The sequence below is a fragment of the Pempheris klunzingeri genome, chromosome 18 (assembly GCF_042242105.1).
Source record: "Pempheris klunzingeri isolate RE-2024b chromosome 18, fPemKlu1.hap1, whole genome shotgun sequence".
NCBI lineage: Eukaryota > Metazoa > Chordata > Actinopteri > Acropomatiformes > Pempheridae > Pempheris > Pempheris klunzingeri.
In genome coordinates, this window is record NC_092029.1 from 9,163,162 (window position 1) to 9,180,220 (window position 17,059).

The 17,059-nt window shown below is 39.5% G+C and overlaps 2 protein-coding genes across 2 annotated transcripts in view; one reads left to right on the forward strand and one right to left on the reverse strand.

Moving 5' to 3' along the window:
* Positions 1-801: 801 nt before the first annotated feature.
* ddx1 (DEAD (Asp-Glu-Ala-Asp) box helicase 1) lies at positions 802-8,275 on the reverse strand. The gene is made up of 26 exons (XM_070849005.1): positions 8,245-8,275; positions 8,082-8,133; positions 7,888-7,951; positions 7,779-7,808; positions 7,595-7,691; positions 7,378-7,425; positions 6,928-7,011; positions 6,621-6,704; positions 6,446-6,522; positions 6,288-6,360; positions 6,107-6,183; positions 5,910-6,024; positions 5,513-5,651; positions 4,576-4,636; positions 4,310-4,408; positions 4,044-4,133; positions 3,485-3,673; positions 3,299-3,350; positions 3,007-3,153; positions 2,791-2,882; positions 2,632-2,704; positions 2,413-2,485; positions 2,206-2,248; positions 2,023-2,118; positions 1,611-1,731; positions 802-1,456 (listed from the first exon to the last, which is right to left on the reverse strand). Exons 1-26 carry the CDS (start codon positions 8,258-8,260, stop codon positions 1,326-1,328), a joined length of 2,223 nt encoding a protein of 740 aa, XP_070705106.1. The 5' UTR covers positions 8,261-8,275; the 3' UTR covers positions 802-1,325.
* Positions 8,276-8,591: 316 nt separating this feature from the next.
* nbas (NBAS subunit of NRZ tethering complex) overlaps positions 8,592-17,059 on the forward strand; it is a 150,286-nt gene continuing 141,818 nt past the window's right edge. The window contains exons 1-6 of the mRNA XM_070849214.1: positions 8,592-8,684; positions 9,158-9,209; positions 9,839-9,875; positions 11,638-11,715; positions 12,370-12,417; positions 13,488-13,531. Of these exons, the coding sequence (XP_070705315.1) occupies positions 8,592-8,684; positions 9,158-9,209; positions 9,839-9,875; positions 11,638-11,715; positions 12,370-12,417; positions 13,488-13,531 (352 nt within the window). The remainder of the gene's footprint in view (positions 8,685-9,157; positions 9,210-9,838; positions 9,876-11,637; positions 11,716-12,369; positions 12,418-13,487; positions 13,532-17,059) is intronic.

Sequence of the window (17,059 nt, forward strand, 5' to 3'; positions counted from 1 at the left end):
CAGTAGTTTAACGTGGAAACAGACTTCTTTCTCCATCAACATGTAAACCAATAACGTCCAGATAAAAGCGAGATTTAGCGCCAAAGCGAAGTCGCGATTGTTTCATATGAGGACACGTATCAACCAGTGTTTCTACAAAACATGGAGGAGACGAGGCTCCATCTCTAAACGGGTCTAAACAAAGGAGCACACGTACCAGACGTAGCCTGAACAATCACTTGTCTTTTTAAAAACCACGATGCGTTTCCCAAAAATGTTTACACAAGTGCACAAAGTCTTGAAATCAAAACCAGCGTAACTAGCTAGCAACGAGGAATAGCTTCCTCAGGAAGTGACGACAAAAGGTCAGAGATGGGGGATTTCAAAATAAAAGTGTGTAAGAATCGATTGTCGAGTGATAAAAAGTCAATCTTACAGATTCTTTCTTTCTGAGTAGCAAATATCAGTAGATGATATGAACCCAAACTGAGCAGACTACAAAATTACAGAAAAGAAAACATCAAGCCACTTAAATACACTGAGTATTTCGCTAATCAAACTTTGACATTTCATTCAACCATATCAAAATACCATATCAACAAATTAAGATTTGCAATAGTGTTACTAGTGTTTATCAAGGATTATGTTCTGTAATATTCTTGCAAGCAGGGCAGTGAAGGCATTTGAGATGGAGTCCCTCAAAATCAATTCTGCCAAGCAAACTGAACTTCTTTAACACTAAACGAACAAATCTAACAAAAACGCCATTCACAATTGACTTTGATTTTCTTTTATTTGTTTCTGATGAGAATATGCAACAAAACAAAACCAAACTGAGCAGGCTACCGCTGTTTATTTCAGAAAAGATTACTTTTTAGCCAATTACTTTACAGGGAATCAGTCAGGGAAAAAACCAAACAAACAAAAAATCCAACAAATTAAGATTTGCAATAGTGTTATTAGTAGTTATCAAGGATTATGTTCTGTAATATTCTTGCAAGCAGGGCAGTGAAGGCCCTCAAAATAAGGAGGGCAGTTTCAACATGCCTACATGCTGACAACTTACAAAACACAAGTTCTAAACTTAAAGTTCAGAGGAGAAATTACAGCAGACAGACGGAAATCAGGAGTCTGGTTATCCTCTGGATGCAGAACGCACAGAAATTAGGCATACCCAATGCAATGCTGGCATTTTAACACATTTTATTCTACATTTCATGTAAATTATGAGTTAGGAGTTTAAGTCTGGGTGGAAATGAAACGTCCTATTGGCGCAACATGTGAAAATGTATTATTTTCTTAATTTTGTATCAGCGTCCTACAGTATTGTGCTGGTTAAGGTGTCTTCAGAATGCTCGGAAGAGCTGATTTGGCAGGTATCCCAGGTGGAGGAAGGAAGATTGGGCTTCTCTCTCGAGGTTTGCCAGCTCCTGGACTGTTGGTGCCAGAACATCCACGTGACCCTTGTAGCTTCCACCTGATCAAGCACAACAGGTTTACTAGTCAAGATGAACACCAAAGCAGTGAGTATAATACATATGTTTAGCCACAGGTTAACTATTCTTGAAGCCAAGTATGGCTAAAAATATTCAACATGCTCACGCCCAGTCAACAGTCACTAGAATACATACCTCCCAATGCCCTGCGCTGACCATAGGTGACTTTTCCATCAAAATCATCCACTGGGACTTTGATGTCTGGCTCACACTGTGTGATGGTGCACTTTAGATGCTCCTCGATCTCTGACAGCAGCTGTGATCAGGGGAAAGAGACACAAGTAGAATTTATTGTATCATAAACTAACGTGTGCGAGTGCTTGAGCCGTCAGTGCTTCCAAAATTACTGCTCACTAGGGTTTCATCATGAATGTATTAGATTTTACACCCGACACAACATCCACACAACAGAAGGGTGTGAATGGATCTGTTGCTCATCAAATCATTTAAAAAGCCCTCTGTTGAAACAGACAGGGTACCGTGTTTCAAATTTTAATTTCTGCCTCAACTTGATGAAGTTTGTGTGTGTGTGTGTATCTTTGTTCACCTCTTTCTCGTTGTACCAGATGGTGCAACCTCCATCCTCCTTAAGACGGGTGTTGTAGCAGCCCCTGCCTCGGTTCGCACAAACGTGGTACCACACCTGAACACATGGCAAGATTTATTTCAACCCATTTTCTAATATTACGCCAAGTTCAAATTACGACTGTATTTCTATCATCCACCATACCTTCTCCTTTTCCATGGCAACCAAGGAGATGGCCAGTCCCATTCTGTAAGTTAAAAAGAAAGGAGTCAGTATTACCATTTATTGTCTTTAAGATGAATCGCATCAATGTACATTTAAAACAAAACCATATGATAACAAAAGAAAATAAGAACTTTCACCAAGCCCTATTACAGAAAATCCGCTATTTTCGAGCATGTCAGCTCTCACCTCTCGGCTCTTCCAACTCTGCCGATACGATGGACATAGTTCTGCTTCTCATCTGGTAGGGTGACATTAATCACTGGAGGAAAAGATGAGAGTTGTGACAGTGTACAGTGTGTACAAAATACAGTAAAATATTCCTTTGTAATGAATACTGCATATAACCAGCATTTAGAAAGATGTATTGGAGGTGAAAGCTTAACATTGGAAATGGGATATTTTTACCATAAGGAACACCGTGGATGTCAATTCCTCTGGCAGCTACATCAGTGCAGATCAAGAGCCTCACTTCTTTTCTCTGAAAACACAAGAAGATCTTCCAACACCTACAGACTGGTTGTACTTTGGGGAAAAAAGGGGATCATTTAGCTGTTGTCCGTTTACCTTGAAGCGCTCCAGGTTATTTTTCCGCTCATTGGGCTTTCGATCACCATGGAGACAAACACAGGATAACTGGTGACCTTTACTGTCTGGACCTAAACAAAAGAAACTAACAGTGAGGGAGGATTCGGATTTTATCAAGGAAATGGACTGTTCCCACTTTTAAAACGCCTGTCCAGGGATGGCTGAAAAGTCTCAGTGGTGCTTCATGCTTCCTACCTCCTCCTTGCTGGATGAAATACTGTTCCATGTTGTCACAATCGATCTTGGTGCGACAGAAGATTATGGCCTGGTCCATCTTGTGCTCTTTGATGGCCTTCACTGTGTATTCGCCCTTCAGCACCTTGATGGCTTCAGACCACATTTCTAAAATGCACACATACACATTTTTGTTTAGAATCCTTAGTAGTGACCATTTGCAGAAGGGAAATGTCAATATATGTGTGTGGTGTCCATCAATGAGAGAAAAAACAGCAATCTAATGGTCCAATCCAACTGTGCTGCCTCTTACCTGCAGAATTGGCTCCTGGTCTGGTGTTATCTTTGGCATGGACTTCATCAGTCTATCCAAAGCAAAACCAAACAAGAGAAAAATCTGTCAACACATTAATCTAAACAGAGGAAAAGGACACATGCAGGTCTAAAAAAAAAAAAAAAAAAGTTCTCAATCCTTGCAAAGCAAATCTGCTGGACTCACCCGGATGTGGTTCTTGCCCAGACGCTCCCAGAGATGGTCGCTCTTAGGGTTGACAGGCACCACTACGTGGTGGACGGTCTCGGGAACAGAGTCCTCTCCCTTCAGGTCAACCCAAGTGGGAAAGTGCATGATGCGCTCAGACAACTTCTTTACGTCAAAGGAGTGCAGCGTGGCTGAACACACAATCACCTGGAAAATAAGATGAAGATATTGATTAAACTACTAATGCCTGCAAATCACTCTCCGGTGTGTGAACACGGTCTACAGTCACAAATAGCTATGAATGAAGGAGTAAATGAGGAGTTGAAATCTAATCTGATGTGCAACTTGCTTCGATAGCTGGTGAGCACCAGAGGGCTTTGTTTAAAGCTTTATTTAATCCATTTATACCACATATATATTTAAAAAAAACAAACAAAAAAAAAAAAGCAGAAAGCAGACTCCAACCGCTCTGACTGTGGTTTAGGCATATTGTTTTGGGTCTTTATTATCGTTTTAAGTGGTTTCAAGTTGCAGTAAAATGTTTATCGTCACCCATGCAATTTATCTTAAGTGTTACCTGCAGTCTCTTGCCGTCAGAGGTGACCTGAGGGATTTGGTTATGGATCCTGTTGATAAAGTCTGTATAGCCTGCAGACAGTAGGCCATCCTGAGAGATGGAAAGACAAATGGTAAGGGACTTCAGGGATTGTTGTGCTATGAAGTTGGACCATTAAAAATGCATTTGTGCTTTATGGGCTGTTAAAAAACAAACAAAAAAAACAATGTTTCCTGATGTAACAGGACCTAGGAGTTATTAAGATACTCTAGATGTGTTTTACATACACACTCATCCATCACTAGAAAGCGGACTTGGGACAGACTGAGCTTCCCAGTGGATATGAGGTCATCCAGTCTGCCAGGTGTTCCCACCACGATGTCAACCTAATTGAAGTGGGAAAAAAACCAAAAAAAAAAAAAAAAACAGGACAGGAAAACCAGGCAAAGGGACAAGAAGAGCAAACATGACATCTGTTAGGTAAAACTGTTTCAACTGTATTGGACAGAAAACTAAATTAAATAATTGTTTGGAGACAATATATGACACGTACCCCCTGTTCCAGAGCCGCCAGCTGCTCTTTGGCAGCCACACCACCAATCACCAGCAGCTCTCTGAAGCGACAGATTGATAAATTACATTAGAGCCACATGGAACTTTGCAAGACGAAAGGTGGAGAAATGTGTTTCTACACTAACGCTGACTGGTGCAACAATGTGACAGGGGACCAGATACTGTGAATGGCGTGGAAAATCCTTACTCTATTATCCTCTTTTTGTGACTTTAACAAAAGAAAGTCTCAGCCATGACCTCCCCATATTTCATTGAATGCCATCTATAAAAGAAAAACATTCTGCATCTCTATTACACCGTTACTGTACTGACTACGATGTTTTCAGGGCCGCTACCGACACTCTGGAGTATACAGCAGGGGTGATTCACAACAGTGTGTCTCCATCCACCCAAGAGCACTGTGCTTTCTCTGGTGTTGGCAGACCTCTTTAACACCACACTAAAGACACGTCATGTGTCTGTAGTCAGCAGCCTGCAGTTTACCTACAGAGAAAACAGGTCAGAAGCAGTACAGTAAGCTTGGCCCTCTGGTGACCTAGTGCAGTCAGAGCAAGTTAGAGCTCAGTGGAGAAGGTTGTGGATTACACAAGAAACCTCACCCCATCCCCTTCCCTCCTTTCTTCATATCTCATTGTCAATACTTCTTGTCCTGCAGCATTTCCTTTATAATTTCTAGATTTTCTACTTGCTAATGTTGCACCAATATAGCAAAGAAAATTCCTTGTGTGTGAAAACCTACTTTGCAATAAACCTGATTTTGATCCTGATATTCACATCTATATCTATAATTAAGCATTGGCTCCACCTGCTGGCATTAAACAAAATTTTGAAAAGGAAGAACATGAGCATCTTCTGCACGTCATGGTTTTATGGTATTTATGCCAACCGATGTCAATACCAGCGCTGTGCGGTCATACCTGAGTTTGGGGTTATCCACATATTTTTTAAACTGCTTGATGTTGTTGAGGGTTTGTTCAGCCAATTCTTTAGATGGCTCGATGATCAGGGCTTTGGGTGCGTTGGATGAGGCTTTCACCTGACTCACTTTGGCGCTGCCTGCAGAAACACATAATAGAGACAGCTATCCAACACTGGAATGTGCCAAAAGCATTGTTTTAGTGGCGTAGTTTCATAAGCATATCAATAATGGCAAAAATGTAGCTCTTGTATCTTCTTAAAAACAGGTCAAGGAAAATGGGGCATTTAGGAAGCAATGCGTTTTCTCTGCTTCTATAAAAGTGTATATTGTAGATTTTTGCGTTTCATTTCACTAAAGGTTCTTGCTGCACCTGAAATGAGGTTGCATCCACACACCTGTCTGAGAGGATTTGACTGCGTGAGCCTCTGGTGCCTGGTTCAGGGCAACAAAACCGCTCTTTGGGGCGTATTTAAAGTCTTCTCCTCCAAAGTTGAACTTCAGCTCTGCATTCTGGCAGACAGATAAAGAAAAGAGTCATTTGTATGGCGTAAATCAGCCCCCTGCTAGGTTTGTTTCCATTTCGGTGTGGTACCTTGAGCACGCAGGAGGCAAAGAAAGGCTGACTCTTCGTATGTTGAGGGATGTCAAAAGCCACACCCAGGTCGTTTCCTGGAAGAACACAGAGAGAAAGATACAAAAAATGAGTAACATTGCCATTTACCATAAACACTAGATTTCTAACCTAACCATGATAATAGCAGCCATAACAGCACCATTTTTAGAGAAGGAGATCTGGCTCTTGTCTAGATCCAGGTAGCAGCCAATATAGTCATGCATGGTAAACTCCTGTAAAGAGACAAGATAACAAAGACTAAACATGTTTGAAAATTATCCTCACAATTGAATTGCATTGTAATTCATTAACTGTTACCTCTCCATAGCTGTCAAACTGCTTGTTGTTGGATTTCTTTCCAGTCCCACCAAAACCAAAACCGTACTTATCAGTTCCTGGAAAGAAAAAAAAAAGGAAGATTGAATTCTTGTTCTGTTGAGACTATTTATTTCAGCTGTCTGCAGCATGGAGACTGAAGAGTAGAGAAGCATACCCAAGTCCAGGGCTGCCTGACTGGTGGACCAGCCAATGCGACACAGACCCTGGTCATGGCAGGTCACCTCATAGTAATACTTCCCTGGACACAGAAAGACAGAAGGACAGGTAACAATAGCAAGGAAGTAAATGATCATAAGACTATAAAAGCAATATTTGGTTTCCATGGCGCGTATATTCATACATGTGCATAAATAACTGTACAGATTGTATTTTATCTTGTTCTATTGTAAATTTTATTATCTGTTTATATGCTCTATGTGTGTGTAGCATGAAGGGGATTCAACTTTGTGTTGACTACTTACCTTTGGTGACAGCTTTTGTAGAGCGGCAGCCGTGCCACTCTTTAAACTCCCTGCTCTGGCAGCACAATCCATCTGGACCTATTGCTGTACAGGTAAAAGCAAAAAGTGAAACTTTCGCACAGTGGAATCTTACATGTAAAGGATAATATACAGTGAGTCGGTCATTATTGCAAAATGAACCTCGACAGGATGACGCAGAGCAATCTAATCATCCCCCCCCCCCCCCAAAAAATCAATAAGTTGACATAATATATAGATTTAAGTGATTTTATTAATCTAAAAGAGATTTATTGCTTCTGCTATCAGAACTGCATCCACAGAAACAGTCTTATATACATAACAACAGCTTTCAACATATAAATACCAGACCACAGAAGGCTATATATGACCAATCATAATAGAGTATTCAACAAAGCCGTCTAACAGGACAAACATATTTTTTCCTCTCACCAAAGGCTGCACTGCGGTCATAAGGGTTCATCTGCCAATTGTTGAAAACTGAGTCAAAACAAAGAAACAAAGCAGGTTAAATCTGCAGAGCACAATCCACTGCTTTCATATTTCTTTCTATTATAATGGATCCTCATGTAAGACACTGGTCCCACTAGGTCTGTTATGGACATGTATTAGCCAGCAAATCAAACAAGTAATATGTAAGTGGTCTCACTGGCTCCCCCGGTCTTGATAGAGGCTTTGCCCTTCTTGCCCTCCTGCTGGTCCTTCAGAGTCTCATACACAATCTGGATCACTGGGATACTAAAGGCCTGAGGATCAAAATGATTGATGACTATTGATGGCACACTGCAGAGTTTAAGTTGTATTTTAAAAATGTGTGGCTGTCAAGTACTTACACCTGTCTTCCCACTGCCAGTTTCTGCTGCCTAAAGAGAACAGAAAATAAGGCGTAACACTTGCAGTTTGCAAATTTAGTATCTGTGACAAACAGAGATACAGACTCACCATAAGTACATCTCCTCCACCAAGAATAAGGGGAATGGACTCTGACTGGATGTCAGTTGGTAGCCTGAATATTAACGATTGACATAAACCAATTCAGTGTCAACTGTCACATCAGCAGGTTACAACAATATGGTCAGTATCACAGTATGGGCATGATTTAGCAATATTGAAGTGCACGTCATGCAAGCACTTACAGCCAGTCCAGCTCTTCCACAGCCTGCGCGATTTCGGCCATAACGCCCATTTCTGTGAAACAAAATTGAATGACTCAGTATATTATTTGTAGCTTTTAAAAGTTGTTTAAGTAAAATACGAATGCGACATCATCATAATGCAGTGCAAAGAAGAAATGCTTACCAGAAAACGCTGCCATTATTGCTGCTACGAGTGCAACGGATGTAGCGTGTTTAGAATGTTCGGCTCGGTGCAACTCGTTTAACGGACCGGTGTGGCCCACCCTATTGTGTCATTGGTTCCGGGTATTGAATTAGTTCATAAAATACAATATTTAATGTTATGTTTTGTATAACACACATAGCTTGCCTCGTGAACTACAGGGGCACATATGTCTGTATTATTAGATTTAAAATCATATATAAAAAAGCTTTTTCGAAGACCTAGTTAATGTGTCCAAACGCGAGTGCTCTGGTATATTTTGTCCTGTGCTGCTTTCCGTAGACTTTTGACAGCTGCTTTAGGTAAATATGGCGGATGAAAGCCTAATTGAAGGCGAAGATGAAAACATTTTATATGATTTACTTGTCATTACTGAATGGCCACCGGAGACAGACACTCAGGTTAGTCAGACTTTCATTTTGCTAGTTTTCAATGTCGTATGTGAGCATTTATTTATAAAAATGCCCCCCGAAATTCAACTCTAATCAGTTCCATGGGGTTAGCCACTCAAAGCCACGTAGCACAATCACAGTTACATTGATAGCTAAATTCTCATATTCTCATATCACATTGGCACATAGTTTAGTTTTCATTTTGCATCATAATCACTGGTGGAATGGGCAGATAAGTCCTATTCACAAGACAACATCCATATTTTGCTCTGGAAATTAGCTAGCGAGCCCCAAAGTATGTAGCTGCTAGACTAACTTTGAAACTAATACATTAATTAAGTTACCGTAGCAACAGGAAGAAAACTTATCCAAGGCGCTGCTATTTGAAGTTCAGTGTTAACAAAGAATTAGTGATGACTCCGACACCACTGGAGGAAATAAAGTGAATGAGAGGCTCACTTGTCACTTTCTAACATTTGCAGTTGCGAGGCAACAAGGAGCACGACACCTCACTTGTTGCAAAAGCATTGACTGGTAAGAATTTTTTCTTTTTGTAGCCTAGTTGTGATGCTAAGTATGTTGAAAGGGGCAATTTTACTTCTCTACAATAATATTAAGCCACTGACACATGGCCCTGACCTTTTTTTTTTTTTTTTTTTTTTACAAATTATTTGTGTTTGCTCTTAACTTCAGCATCCTTAAAGACAGCAGTAACTATTGGGAGTGCTCACTGAAGACGTTTTTTGTACAGAATTATATTTGAGGTTACTGCAGTTTATTCTGTGTGAATTAGAGGATAGATAACATCTACATATCTCCCACAGATGGCTTAGCATGCCAGATAAGAAATTATGTAATAAATCAGGTCAGTCAGATCTTGATCATTAGATCAGCAGACAATCAAGATTATGTCGTTATGAGTGTTCCACCTGGCAGTCATTGCTCCTCGCAGGAGCTGTAGCTTTGTATGGATCAGGGTAAAGAGACTGATTTTTAGCACCTGTATGTCCTTGAGGAAGACGCTATATTCCCTCCAGCTTCAGAAATTATGCTCTGATCCTAGTCTCTGATCTTGATTTAGATTGAGAGATGGCATTTACAATAATCAATGATATATGACTATATCGTTGTTGTGCCTATTAACAGTGATACATTTCTTACAGGGCCGTTCCGCTTAATCTTGCACTACTTGTGGTACAGGTAAGTTCATCATTATTGTGCTGACGGGGAGGGCTGCCTGGCCTAACTTGTACATGACTTAGATTTATTTCACCAATATAAAGGAGTGACATGCTGCCTGAAACTGTGGTTCATAGTGATTATTAGTTGTGTGATTTGTTGGCTTAAAACATGTTTGACTACATCAAACTGTAAGCATCTGTATGACTTTTAGTTTCATTTTTCAGGCACTTACTAAGGAAATTTAGTGAAAGGACCACTATTTATGCGCTTAGAAAAAATCTGAATCTTAGGAAATGAAATTCTTTCCTGAATTCTTTTTCCTGAATTCGACATTATCAGATGTGTTGTTTAATTCAATTACAGCCATATCTACTAGTTCGGTTATTCCATAAAATTAAGCCTTTAGATACGACCTCGCATTCAGATATATATAAATAACAACAGACAGCTGTAACTTGTTCCCTTAATGCTAATCCTGTAAAAAGGCTTATTTTAAATAGTTGAATGTTATACTGTGTGGAACATTACTTTATGCCATGAAGGGACTGAATGGTAATCTTTAATTTTAAATTTGGTTTTCTTAAAACAGATTAAATTCAGATTAAAGGGAAAGTTTATATATTATGTATTTCACTTTTACAGAGACCAGCTAGGCATAGTTGATCTGTAATTTCTGAAAATTTACAGCACATAATAGACATAGACACTATCCTCTATTCAAGATGACTGTGAATCTTAAAATACTTACTTGGTTCTCCCTGCTCTTACTACACAGTATGTGTTGTAATGTGTTAACAGACGACTAGCTGTGGGCTGCTGTGGATTCTGTAATGCCCCATCACCAAGGCCTGCTTATCCTCTCAGCATGTGGTTATCCAGCTCCATCAATAACCTTGCTAAATATTTAAGAACTCCTCTGGCCATGTCTGTCTCTTAGCTCTCCTTCTTTTTTTTGTAGATAAGATAAGGATCAGGAATTTTTTTGAATATAATCAAACGCAGTGGGCAGACTGCCTTCCACGTGCAATTTTCACGTAGCCCAAAAACACAATAGTTTAATACAATAATACAGTGATAGTGAACTTTTAAAAGCATATTTCATGGTGGGTAAGATAGTAAGAGTCAGATTGCAGTTTGTAAACACCACTTGGATGCTTGGAAAATGCAATTTGCTATGCTGAAATATCTGAGCTGACTGTGACCATTATTCCTCCTTATTCCTCAAACTATCAATACAATTTCATTTGAATCATTGAACTATTGAATTTTTAATGTTATTCGGTTGAATTTATATAAATTATTAATTTGATTTCAATTTGTTTGAATTTTGAATTTTCTGGAATTAGAATGATTTTGAATAGCTTTGTATTTAACTTAATATTAGTTTGATTTGATTTTGATTAATTCCAGTTAATTTGATTTTATTTCTAAATCAATTAATTTCAATTTGATGTTTAATGCAAATTATTGTTTAATTTATATTGAGCTTTACATTACTATTACTCTATTTCCTGTTTACACTCCTACGCATGTCATCCCTGATGGTTTATTTTTTATCCCGGGAGTTGTCTCAGTCCATCAAATAGAGTTGTGCCCAGCAGCTTTGTGAACAGCTCTTAAGAGGACACTCTTTGGTTGGAACCTGTAACCTCTTTTAGAAGGTCTCCTAGTAGAAAGATAGGACACTTTGTAAAAACGGCCCTGGTTTAGCAGGTATTAATGTTTTTGATGTGGTTTTTCATTTTCCAATGTTTTGTTTGTTTCATTCTGTAAACCTCAGCCCCTCCAGCTCATCTCTGCCCCTTGGTCTGGTCCGTTTGGCAAACAAGCAGATCAACTGGCAGCTGGTGCTTGCAAGGTGCAACACACACACACACACACACACACACACTCTTGCACACTCTTGCACACTCTTGCACACTATTTGTGATCGATACCTGAATGTGGAATATTTTGTTGCTGGCATGCACTAAGCCTTTCCCCTCCTCTGGTTTTCTCTCCCTGTTCCGTATCCCCTCAACCAATCTTTTAATTTTACTCATTACAACAAACAAAGTAGAAAGGAGGTTTTTAATTGGCTATTGATTCAGCCATGTAAGACAGTGTTAAGCGTGATCAAATGATGTTGCGGATGCCCATTAGTTTGACGTGCTTGATCCTTCCATTTTGTTTCTGTCTGCCCTTAAACCTTTCTACCCCATTTCATCCCCTCTGAAATCACCTTTGCTCTTTTTAATGGTCCCAATCATTATTGTGTCCCCTCTCTTTAAGCTGTGTAACGTGGCCTCTAATAGCGTCTTTATCTCTTCTCCATCCAAACCGCCCTAGTAGACCCACTCTCACATACACAAACATTCTCTTTTTCATTGGCGCAGGTACTGCGTCTTAATCACCCTAGATGGTCTTCATTTCATCTCCAACTTTTTTCAGCCGTAATGACATTTGTTCATGTCTTTCCCCCCCCGTTTGCTCCTCTTGTTCATTCCTGACCACTCTCTTGTTTCCTCCACAGTAATGGCAAACTGCTGGCAGTGGTTCAGGACCAGTGTGTGGAGATTAGGTAATTATTGAACTGTATCCCACTGTTTGAGGCACTCCGTCTGTGTGTGCGAGTGATAGAGAGCCTGTTAATTAATGGGGTGATTTATCACATCACAAGAGCCGCAGTCTTGGCTATGTCTGAAGAATTAAGTTTTTTTTTTTACAATCAGTAACAATGCAGTCAGCTATAATAAAAATATTTGAGTCAATGTTATTTTGTGGCACTCAGTTGATACTTCAGGCAACATGAAATTATTGCTAACAATTTGAAAATACCAGTGCTCCCTTAATGTTTTCGCGTATGTGTGTGTGTGTGTGTGTGTGTGTGTCCAATGCATACATACGCATGAGTATGTTTGCGCTCATTTTGAGTGGTTGTAATTATTTCAGACACCATCCAATTTCCCCCTTACACAGAGAAAAGGCTCTCACTCAGCAATGTGCTCCATTGACACTATGTAATACTTTCAAAGGAGCAAAATTGAAGTGAAAATCAATAGCAGGTATACAAGCAGGTAGACAAATGTGTTTTGCTTTCCAGAGGGTAACAAGAGGCAAATTCAACTATATGAAGCTTTGGCCCAAATGACTGTTTCCATCTTGACCCTTTGTGTAATTGGAAGTCATTTTCATGCACATATCAATATGTTTCTGCTGTTCACTACAGTCAAAACTCTGTTTTCGTTGACCTGATATAACTGAGAGCAATCAAGTCTCTCCACTTATGCTCCATCTTAATATAATGGGTTTCTCCTTCATCCTTTGTTCACACCACTGTTGTTTAATCACAAAGTGTTTTATGGCCTTGCTTCATAGCATTAGATGGTGTGAGTGGGTGTTAAGTCAGCTCAAGGCCTTGTCTATTGAGCTCTGTTAAGAAACACTGCGTACTCTCAAGGTCCTGTCTTGAACTTGATCCACTGAGCTACTTTTGTTGGCACACTATCAGTGGCTTACCTTATGCCAGATCATATAAGGCTAAGGTGTGTGTGTGTTTGTGTGTGTATGTATTCTTGTAGTGAAGTGTAATGCTGCTGCTTTTCATTCATCCTGTCCCTCTTATTTTGTGTGTATGTGTTTGCTCCTCAGGTCTGTGAGAGATGACTTCGGCTCAGTCATTGGGAAGTGCCAGGGTAAGACCCCCCCCCTTTGTTTTATCAATCACACTCTGTAGTTCATGGTAAATGACATCAAATCGCTGTAGCTCAGCCGATGAAACACCCCATTTGCTTTATAAATGTACTGTTGTGTAGTGTAGTCGGTGTAATGTGAGTGTGCTCGTAGCCCTTAATGTGGTATGTCTGTCCTTTTAAGCTGATCTTTGAGAGTTGTGGTGTTTGTCCTTGTACTGAGCATAGACAGGCTCAGACAGATTTTGTGTCTGTGTGTGTGTGTGTGAGAAGAGAATAAAGAATTAGGACTGCTCGATATGGCTGCAATTATCACAATGTAAATAGAAATGGGTCAGTAACTAACTATAAAGGAATGAGTTTCTTTCTGTTTGTATATGCATCTGTGTTCTTTACTATTCATCCAATCTACTGCACCTACTAGAGCAGGTGTATGGCTGGGGATGCAAGGTGTTGAGTGAGAAGTTGTTTGGATGTTAAATATATAATTAAAAGAAAACATTAGCAGACCTTGACATCACCAATAAGGTGACTGCAAATATCATCTCTCCAATCTGGCAACCTCTCAACCTCAGATTTGTGTGCATATCTTTAGAACCATTCACATGATTAACTTTACACTTGATGGGTGCACTGCTCAGGGCCCAAGGGAGTGCATTGTCGAGTCTGAAGTTGATCACAGCACTAGTTTAGTGCAGTGTGGAAAATATAGGTGAAATCAGTGCAGTGAACAGTGTTCTACTGTCATGCATGAAATCAATACCAAAATTTATCATATTTGTTTAACAAAAACTTCACAATGTAAGAATTTTCAAATTAAATGATCAAGGATAATAGTGAACACACAGACATAAATACATAAATGCTGCATTAGCCGCCAGATCGTACATGAACTTCGCTGCCATAATGGACTGAGCGAAGCTGCCTGTAAATACATACAGGTAAACAGCTGTGGCTTTTCTGAACAAAACGCATTACAACATTTACATTTCTGAGTTGATTTCTGTTTCTTTGTCTTTTGCTGATAATCAGGGGTTGGATATCACAGTGGAGTAGGAGAAAAGTTTTGAAAAAAATAAAAAATTGCATCCCTCCCTTTTTGCTTGTATGTATTTATAGGCAGCAACATTAGTGTATCACAGCAACAAGCCAAAGCATTCAAAACAGTGTCCTGCCGTACACATGCCTATAGATCTACTGCTAGGGGTTAAAGTGGGCCGGAATGATCCGGAAAGGTGCTCTGGCATCTTAATGTTAAACTGTTTCTCGGCTGTCCAGGGCTCAGCCGGTATGTTTGTGTTCTTGCAGAGCTGATCATATCACTAATGTTTCAATCTAATAGCCACAGTCAACATATTTCATTTCACTGATTAGTGGAACATGTTGGGCTGTTCCGATCCTGATGGGATAATTAACAGTTATTGATGAATCACTCAAGTCACTGCTGCTGCATCTCCATGTGTAAAAGTGCCATTCTGGATTTGGAAATGCATTTATTGTTCCTGCTTCTGTGTGATGACCAGGGGTATTTAATATCTGTTTGCGGGGGGTATCGCTGTATACAGCCCTAAATAGAATAGACTATAACACTTCAGCCAGAAGTGGCCTGTCTGAAAGGCTGTGTCTGAAATCACTCCACTTACTATATAGTACACTATGTTTATTGGCCACTATTTGTGTGCAAATTTAGTGTCTAAATTCTGAATGTGAAATGTATATACTATATAGTGCCAACAAAAATTGAAGAAGATGAGTGAATTGAAAATCTCAATTCACCACTCACTACAGAGTAAACTGTTTTATAGTGAATGAGCAAATAATGGGATGATTTCAGACACAGACAGTTTGTCTTCAAACTCTTGTCTCAGCAACAAAGACCAGCTATCCAGCCCACCTTTGACTGTTTCATTCTAAGTTCATTGGCTGTTTTTTTTCCCATCTGTAGTGGTGTTGATCAATCTGTAGACCTAATTTACAGTATCTTTGGTGTGTGTGTGTGTACACGTGCGTACACAACGACTTTGAGTTTGGTTCAAAGACAAATATCGACCACGGTGGCTAATTGGAATGTGTGAGAGAGACAGTGTACACAAACACAAATAATCACCCTCATCCTACACACTGCCACTCATTAAACACACGCTCGTAGTGGCTAATAAAAATAAATAGCCTTGATTGTTTGATTGGCTATTAAAATGGCCTGCTGTGTTGGTTTTAATTGCACTAAACATTGTGAAGCCCAGAGTCTCTGCAAGTTTTGAATGATACAAGATAAACTAAAATACACTTGCTCAAGATGTTAAAATAGAATAGAAAATAGCATCTGTTGACGTCTTTCTTATTGATGTAGTTTATTACCTTAAACCTGCACCAATTAAATGTTTATGTTAGCAATAGATCAAATCACTCTGTGTGGCATAAAAGGGCTAATTTGTAGTGACAAAGTGTCAGAGAATAATCAGCCAACTCTGAAGTTCCCTTCAGCTCTTGCGGAGCATTCAGGTGTCTTGTATCTCATAGTTTTAGTTTTAAGGCCCACAACTTTATTGTTTGTTTCACTCTCACTACTCTTGTCAACCCCGTTTCAACTAGTGGCCTGCAGTTGGCAACTAGCTGGTGAGCATAGTGGAGAGTTTAGCTACTAAAGATGTGGATGTTTCCCTCAGGAGTTGGTGAAGACCAAAACAGATAAAAGGAGAGTGACGTTCATCAGATGGACAGAAACGGCAGCCCAAATTAGTGCTAATGTTTTTCTTTGTCTGCTGATGTGTTAATATTAGCAAACATGTTCACCATAACAATTTCATAATGATGATAATTAATCCAATGATAATTTCCCAATGTTGTGTTTGTTTGCAAAAATCAGTTAATACAGGTTTAAATGTCTGCAACAACCATCCCACACTCCAGAATCATCCAGAGGGTACTGGATGAATTAGCGGAAAGCAGCAAATAGAATTTCACTGAGATTGTTTCATATTCCTACCATCAAAAACAAAAGTTATTAGAATCATTTGGCAGAAGTTATTATCACAACAAGTCCGCATATGGTGGATCATTTAAAGAAAATGTACAATGTTTTCTCTGTGAATGTTTTTTTATTCACATTTCGTGCACATATGCTCACTCTCTCTCTCATACACACACAACATCACTGCTCCAAGTAAATCACAAAAACAAAACAACTCAGTAAAAAGCCCACAATTAAAGTTGTGTGGGTTTTGTCAGTATTTTGTATCTTGCCTTCTCCCTTCTACTTTTCTTTAATTTTTTATTTTTTGTAAATCATTTTGGTCATCTCTCCCACCCCTTCTCTGTCTCTCCTCTCTCTCATGTTATATTTGTTCTGCTCTGGCTAGCCATCATTGTGGGTCGTTGTTCTAATGGTTCATAGTGTGGATAACAGTAGCCTCTGGGCTCGTGTAAACCCCGGCCTCCCTCCTCTTTTTCATTCCATTTCATCTCTCCTTTTCATTTTTCTTTTACTTCATTTCATTTCACGGAGATTTGTCCTAATGGATTTTGCTGTGA